At 44.2% G+C, this 8,116-nt stretch overlaps 2 protein-coding genes across 2 annotated transcripts; both read left to right on the forward strand.

Moving 5' to 3' along the window:
* The first annotated feature begins 272 nt into the window (after nt 1–272).
* Nucleotides 273–2,620, forward strand: LOC121653467 (interferon-induced protein with tetratricopeptide repeats 1-like). The gene is made up of 2 exons (XM_042006985.1): nt 273–368; nt 866–2,620. The coding sequence occupies exons 1-2, from the start codon at nt 364–366 to the stop codon at nt 2,169–2,171; spliced, it is 1,311 nt and encodes a 436-aa protein (XP_041862919.1). The 5' UTR covers nt 273–363; the 3' UTR covers nt 2,172–2,620.
* Nucleotides 2,621–6,049: 3,429 nt separating this feature from the next.
* Nucleotides 6,050–7,954, forward strand: LOC121653005 (interferon-induced protein with tetratricopeptide repeats 1-like). Its single transcript, XM_042006184.1, has 2 exons — nt 6,050–6,151; nt 6,649–7,954. The coding sequence occupies exons 1-2, from the start codon at nt 6,147–6,149 to the stop codon at nt 7,952–7,954; spliced, it is 1,311 nt and encodes a 436-aa protein (XP_041862118.1). The 5' UTR covers nt 6,050–6,146.
* The last annotated feature ends 162 nt before the right edge of the window (nt 7,955–8,116 follow it).

Consider the following 8,116-nt stretch of genomic DNA (forward strand, 5'->3'; position numbering starts at 1 on the left):
GGTCTGGGAGATGCAAGGAGGAGGGGAGCAGTGGACTGGGGAAAAGGTTAGGTGGTGGTTGATAGTGTTAATTTGGTCCCAGAAGAACGAGAGAAAGGCCATTTAGTTGCTATCATGTTGGGGAGAACCGAAGAAAGAATGTTCTTTTAGTTTCTTTTTTTAGGTGTGGTGTCATGTTTGACCAGAACGAAAGTGTTAGCTTAAGAAATGTTGATTTGAATAACCTGTTTTATTTTTCTGCACTTGGTTTCCATTCCTGGAATTCCAAAAGTCAAAGCTCACTAACACAGCGTATGAAAGTCTCTGCAAACCTGGAACATTATCGTCTTCCAGCTGAGATCCTCAGATCATCACATACGAATAATGAGGTGAGTTTTTTTTAATGAAGAACTTCATTAATTACTGTTATAATTTAACCTTTCTCTTTTTCTATCATTTTTATCCTTCAGGTTTCTTCCTCCTTTCGTACATGTTTGTCTTTCACCGTCTTTTCAGTATTCCGTTTCTTCATTTTTATTTGTGTGGTGATTTTATTCAGAGCTTCTGGGCTTTTAATTTCTTCCTGCTCAGTGTTAGATCTTAACCTTTCTTCTTTCTTTCCTTCCTTATCTCTTTATCATCTGTCTCTTCATCATTTTTAGGAGATCAAACTGTTGAGCAGCTGAAATCCTTAAAGCAGACTCTGTTAAACAGACTGATGGTCTCCTCACTTCTCAGAGTTTTCTTACAGAAGGAGCTGATAATAAACATCTTTATTCTCTTGATGCCTTTTTAATGCTCCTTACTCCAGTTTATTCTGAAAGTGTCAGAGCAGATTATATCAACCCTCTGACGATTAATGTTGGTCTTTTAAAATGTTTTTCAGTGCTGCTCAGAGTCAGTCCAAACTGGAGTCCCTGGAGTGTCACTTCACCTGGAATCTGGACAAGTGCAGATATAAACTGATTCGAATGAGGAACAAACTGGTGGACATCGGCACTGAGAAGGGAAACATCTGGCTGGGTCACATCTACAACCTGCAGGGGTTCATCCATTACAAGCTGGGCTTCATTGAAGAGGCCCGGGACTTCTTCAGCAGGGCCACTGAGACCTTCCACCAGCTGGGAGATGCAGATGAGGGTCCCTGGTTGGTGGTGAACTACGGGAACCTGGCATGGCTGCACCAACATCTGGGTGAAGACAGTCAGAGCCAAGGGTACCTGTCAAAGCTGGACACCCTGATGGAGAAACACCCGCCTCCAATCCAGGATGAGCTCCACCCAGAGGTGTGTGCTGAGAAGGCCTGGACCCTGATGAAGTTTGACAAAGACAAGAAGCTGCAGGCTGCAGATTACTTCCAGAGAGCCGTCAGGATGAAGCCAGAGATGGTGTCATGGCAGACCAGCCGTGTGCTGGTGTTGGTGGGTGATTGTAAACACAGTCAAAGAGACCAGGATGTTGGCATGTTGGAGGAAATGAGAATGGCCCGAGAGGAGGATCCAGACAACCTGTACCTTGCTGCTGTCGACCTGCTGCTAAGAGCCAAGAGAGGAGAGCAAATCAAAGATGAAGCAGATGAGCTGGAAGAAAAGATTTTAATGAATCCTGTCAGCAGCTACAGCGGCATCAAAACCCTGATGAAGGTGTACAAACAGCTCGGCTGCTATGATGAGGCCATTGACCTGGCAGAAAAGGCCCTGAAGAAGCATCCAGATGAGCGATACCTGAAGAGGTGTGCTGCCCTCAGCTACAAATGGAGGATCGTTAATTACTGGCACAGTCGTCCGAATGAGAGTATGATCAGCAGAGCCATCAGTCTTCTTAAAGAGGTGGTCTCTCTTTACCCTGATTCCTCGCTCATGAAGGAGATTGACCTTGCAAACATGTATGCAAGGTCTGGTCACGGCCTGATGAAAGCAGAGCAGATGTATCAGGAGATGATGGAGAGAGATCTGGAAACTGCAGACAAGCAGATGCTCTATAACCACTACGCAAAATATTTACAGTATGATCGAAGGGAGTATCAGAGGTCGATTCAGTACCACATGAAGGCAGCAGAGATACCTTATCAGTCCTTCTTCCGGCAGAGCAGCATCAAGTCGCTGAAAAAGACCAGGAAGGGAGGCAGGAGCAGAATGTACAGAGAGATCCAGGAGTTTCTAGAAAACCTGCCAGATTCTGAGTCTGTGTGAGTTCCTGATAGCACAGGCTGCACATCTGTGTGTTAACAGATGCTTTAGGTTTTAATAGAGATAATATTATATCAGCATCATGAAGTAATTTTTATCTAACGCTAACTTGCTTTTAACCCTCTAAGTGCCAAATTCGCAAAATCTATCTATCAGCATCTTTGATTCTGGAGGGGATTATGTGCCTCCTGAGGATGATGATTGGTCATGAAATGATGATGATGAAAACTGTCATCAGATTAGCCCATCCATTAACATAATCACACTAATAATAGCCCAGTTATTATATTTTTTACATGTTTTTCAGACAGTATGTGTCTCTAAACAGTACTGTAATCGTGGTGACACTAAACAGTCTCTGGTGTTATAAACATGGTAACCAGATTATACTGTTATAACATACAATGCTGTAATTAAGCTGGAATAATAAACAAATATGTACATACAAAAATGGTTTTCTGATAAGAATTCCAGTTATAAGAACATTTCTTAATCATTTGATGTTACTCAACATGTCTGAATGTCTCATATTAAATCTCAGCTGATAGCTGTTCAATCACATGCTCTGTTGATTTTTGGGGGTTATGTCTTGGTTTAATAAACTGATATTAAATATTGTGGTTTTTTTGGGTTAATTATGGTTTACTGGTGTTCTTTGTTCATCTTCTGTTTTAAATTTGGCTTTACGTCTTGTTTATTTGTTTTCTGTGTGGCTTCTAGTTCTTGATCTGTTTCACACAGTTGTTTTTTTAATCCACAGGGTGGGAAATGTAATCTTAAAGGGAGGAAAAAATCTAAATTAAATTTAAAAAATGGTTTAAAACACAATATCTATACACTCAGATAAAGTTCATGTTGTGAACAGTGAATAGTGAAGCATCAGCATGAGGGACATGTAATGATAACCTGTGTCCTAACTGAGCAATAACAAATAACAACCAGTAGAGGGAGCCAGACGAAGACTTTACAAAGCCTGGTCTCCTAGGAGCCAGTGAGGCCGGTTCAAGGCCTAGATGTGGGTCCTGAAGTTTGAGACTCCACTGGCAGAAAAGAAAGGCTGAGTCAGTGAAAACCACAAAGAAGGCTGATTAATCTGGAGTCTGTTCCAGCCAACAAGGAAACAGGTTTGTTTGTTGTCCTGGCAACAAGGGAAGGGTTTTAACTTGGCTTGAAGAATATTAGGGGCAAAGGTCAGTGAGGTAAAAACGAAACAGAGGATATGGCGTGTGGTGGATGGAGGAGAGTGAGGTGAAGTTTCTTTTTGGTATCAGTCCATCGAGGTCTTTGAATCCCCTCCACTGAGACCACTTTGTTTTAGCAGAATTTTCAGGAGCTAATACCCTCGACAACACAGCCATCAGGATCATGGACGTACTTAAACCCCTCCACCATGGCAAGCTGTTACCAACAACATTTTCCACATTTAATAACGAGTAAGTAACTTTTGTAATATCTCTGATCAGGATGTGTAAAATCTAAACATGGAGGGGAAATGACCCTCTGCTGATTCCTGGTGATCCTCATCTCTTGACTCACTCCGTTGCACCTTATTGGGTGGAGCTTTCCTGATACAAACCTGTTCACGTAGTTTAACAGGGAGGAGCTCATCATCTGTCAGACCCTGAGGAACGTTTGATTAACAAGATCTCAGCCAAGTCACTGTTCAGTAAATGAAACTAAAACAAGCAGCAACACAGTGTCTGTTTCATTTACTGAACAGTGATTCTTGAACTGGGAACACAGGAAACGAATGCTGAGTCCCAGACACGGTGCAGAGGAACTGGCTTTTTCTCTTAAAGGTCCCATATTATACACTTTATTCCCAATCTGAGACCATTCATTAATATCTAAATGAAATATTTCCGCCATGGTATGGACAAATCGACCCTCAGTTTGAGTGCAGCGGCTTCTCTTCACCTCCCTCTTTTTAGCAGCTTCAGAAATGTGCCGTTTATGGTGGGCGGAACCCTGGTGGAGCAGCTCAGCTGTTGGCTCCGCCCATCGCATCGCCCGTCATGAGGTGATTGACAGGTTAGGCCTTAGCGGTTACTAGACGCTGATTACAGCGTAGTGAAGGATAAACAAACGCCGGAACACCGGAACCCATTCAGACTAATAAGGCCGAAACGATAAAATAACTGCCAGCTCTTACCTCTCCAGCTGTGTCACGGACAGTTGGTATTGAACCTGGCTTCAGCTTCAAACGGTTGGCGAAGCCTGCTTTCCATGCACCCATGTTGTGGAAACAGTCCTCTTTGAAATGCTGGCCACAGACATGCAAAACCTTTGGAAGTTTTCCGGGTACATTTCCTCCAAAAATAAAATGAATCCACTCAGTCCTCGTGGGTTCAGTGGATGGAAGTAAAAAAACGTTTTCGTGTTCATTTATGCAGCCACAAACAGAACAGTGCTTCTGTCGCTTAGCCATGTCCGCTAACGAGGGTTGCCGAAGAGGGAAAAACACTGGGCGCTAGGTGATTTTTAGAGGGCGGGCTTTGAGAGCCGGTAGGCGGGTCCATCGCTCTGTGGGGAGTGGTTATTGTCCCTTATGACGTCTTAACGTACAGGCTTTCAAACTCGCTCAATTCAGCGCTTACTTCCCTAGAGGTGGAGCAGGGGGGAGAGAGAGCGCCTGAAAGAGTTTCACACTTACGGGTCTCCTACACATGCGGGGGGACCAGTATGACTGTTCCAAAACCATTAAAAAGTGAATTTTGCATAATATGGGACCTTTAACTATCATGTCTGGGAGAGATTAAAAAAAGAATAAAAATGAGGAGTTTAGCAGATATTCAGTGGTTCTCAGACCCTGAAACTGGTTGTGATCACTGAAAGCCAGATTAAGATTTCTAACAGATTATGGGTGATGATGTGGGCCTGGAGCTGGGTGGCATGGTCCAGGGTCTTTGACTGAAAGGGAAGGCTGGAAATGGGCTGAACGTTTGACACGACATCAAGGTTGAGGCAGGAATTTTGAGGATGGGGTGACAGCAGCCAGTTCCAGTGAGTGAAGAACAGAACCAGAACTGGGGGAAGAGTTGATGGAGAATGAGGGATGAGATGACTGGAGACATTCTCTCATAAGATTAGAAGGGATGGGGTCCAGGACAGAGGTGGAGGTTTTCATTCCAGAGGTGAGTTTGGTGAGGCCAGTAAGGGAAACCAGGGAAAACTGAGACATGGTCTGGGTGATGCAGGGAGGAGGGGAGCGGTGGACTGGGGAAAAGGTTAGGTGGTGGTTGATAGTGTTAATTTGGTCCTAGCAGAACGAGAGAAAGGCCATTTATTTGCTATCATGTTGGGGAGAACCGAAGAAAGAATGTATTTTTAGTTTCTTTTTTTAGGTGGGGGCAGGATATCGTTGTCCATGATGATAGCCAAGTGACCAGAGATGCAGAGAATGAGAGCTGATGAATGAGACCAGAGCAGACCAAGTCCAGGTTGTGGCCAGGGCTGTGGGTGGAGGAGCTGACATGCTGTGTGAAGCTGCAGAACTTCTACGGCAGATTTGCTGTTGGTGTTGTCAATGTGGACGTTAAAATGACCAAAGAGGTGAACCGAAGGCAAGATGGCACATAACTGAGTTAAAAAGTGAGAGAAATCTGAATGAAAGGAGGGGTTAGGTTTGGGGGGTGGATGACCAGGGAACGGGACCTGACAGTTTGAAGGTGAGATGCTGGAATGAGGGTGTGGCAGGAATGGAGCTGGTTTTTGTTTTAATTAATAAGAGTTTGAATATTTTCTCAGTGTGGTGTCATGTTTGATCAGACCGAAAGTGTAGGCTTGTTGGTACTTGATTTCCTTTCCAGGAAATCCAAAAGGCAAAGCTCACTAACGCACCGTATAAAAGTCTCTGCAAACCTGGAACGTTATCATCTTCCAGCTGAGATCCTCAGATCATCACATACGTTGGAGAAGCTCCTGGTTTTAAAAGCCACAGACATTCACAGATTCATATTTACCGAAAACAGCTGAATAATGAGGTGAGTTTTTTTTTAATGAAGAATTTCATTAATTGCTGTTATAATTTCACCTTTCTCTTTTTCTATCATTTTTATCCTTCAGGTTTCTTCCTCCTTTCATACATGTTTGTCTTTCACCGTCTTTTCAGTATTTCGTTTCTTCATTTTTATGTTTGTGGTGATTTTATTCAGAGCTTCTTTGCTTTTAATTGCATCCTGCTCAGTGTTAGATCTTAACCTTCCTTCTTTCTTTCCTTCCTTATCTCTTTATCATCTGTCTCTTCATCATTTTTAGGAGATAAAACTGTTGAGCAGCGGAAATCCTTAAAGCAGACTCTGTTAAACAGACTGATGGTCTCCTCACTTCTCAGAGTTTTCTTACAGAAGGAGCTGATAATAAACATCTTTATTCTCTTGCTGCCTTTTTAATGCTCCTTACTCCAGTTTGTTCTGAAAGTGTCAGAGCAGATTATATCAACCCTCTGATGATTAATGTTGGTCTTTTAAAATTTTTTCAGTGCTGCTCAGAGTCAGTCCAAACTGGAGTCCCTGGAGTGTCACTTCACCTGGAATCTGGACACCAGCAGGTCCAAACTGTTCTCTCTCAGAGACGAGCTGGTGGACATCGGCACTAAGGAGGGAAACATCTGGCTGGGTCACATCTACAACCTGCAGGGGTTCATCCATTACAAGCTGGGCTTCATTGAAGAGGCCCGGGACTCCTTCAGCAGGGCCACTGAGACCTTCCACCAGCTGGGAGATGCAGATGAGGGTCCCTGGTTGGTGGTGAACTACGGGAACCTGGCATGGCTGCACCAACATCTGGGTGAAGACAGTCAGAGCCAAAGGTACCTGTCAAAGCTGGACACCCTGATGGAGAAACACCCGCCTCCAATCCAGGATGAGCTCCACCCAGAGGTGTGTGCTGAGAAGGCCTGGACCCTGATGAAGTTTGACAAAGACAAGAAGCTGCAGGCTGCAGATTACTTCCAGAGAGCCGTCAGGATGAAGCCAGAGATGGTGTCATGGCAGACCAGCCGTGTGCTGGCGTTGGTGGGTGCTTATAAACACAGTGACACAGACCAGGATGTTGGCATCTTGGAGGAAATGAGAATGGCCCGAGAGGAGGATCCAGACAACCTGTACCTTGCTGCTGTCGACCTGCTGCTAAGAGCCAAGAGAGGAGAGCAAATCAAAGATGAAGCAGATGAGCTGGAAGAAAAGATTTTAATGAATCCTGTCAGCAGCTACAGCGGCATCAGAATCCTGATGAGGGTGTACAGGCAGCTCGACTGCTATGATGAGGCCATTGACCTGGCAGAAAAGGCCCTGAAGAAGCATCCAGATGAGCGATACCTGAAGAGGTGTACTGCCCTCAGCTATTCTTTGAAGATCGGCTTTTATAAAGAAAGTTGCCCAAGTGAAAGTATGATCAGCAGAGCCATCAGTCTGCATGAGGAGGTGGTCTCTCTTTACCCTCATTCTTCTCTCATGAAGGAGATTGACTTTGCATACATGTATGCTAAGTCTGGTCATGGCCTGATGAAAGCAGAGCAGATGTATCAGGAGATGATGGAGAGAGATCTGGAACCTGCAGACAAGCAGATGCTCTATAACTACTACGCAAAATACTTGATGTTTGATCGAAGGGCGAAACAGAGGTCGATTCAGTACCACATGAAGGCAGCAGAGATGCCTCATCTGTCCTTCTTCCAGCAGAACAGCATCAACGCGCTGCAGAGGATCAGCGGTCGAGGCACAAACAGAATATGCAGAGAAATCCGGGAGTTTCTAGAACAGCTGCCGCGTTCGGATTCTTTGTGAGTTCCTGATTAAACGGGCTTTCATTTTAAAGTTTTAGACAACTGTTAACAGCTGAGTTTTAGTTTTTACATCATATCTGGACTTCTGTATGTAGAGGTGGACCATGGGTAATCTGTACATTAGTATCGTGGTGGAATTTTAATCAAAAGCTTAATTTATGCT

Source organism: Melanotaenia boesemani, chromosome 14, assembly GCF_017639745.1.
Source record: "Melanotaenia boesemani isolate fMelBoe1 chromosome 14, fMelBoe1.pri, whole genome shotgun sequence".
NCBI classification, from domain to species: Eukaryota; Metazoa; Chordata; class Actinopteri; order Atheriniformes; family Melanotaeniidae; genus Melanotaenia; species Melanotaenia boesemani.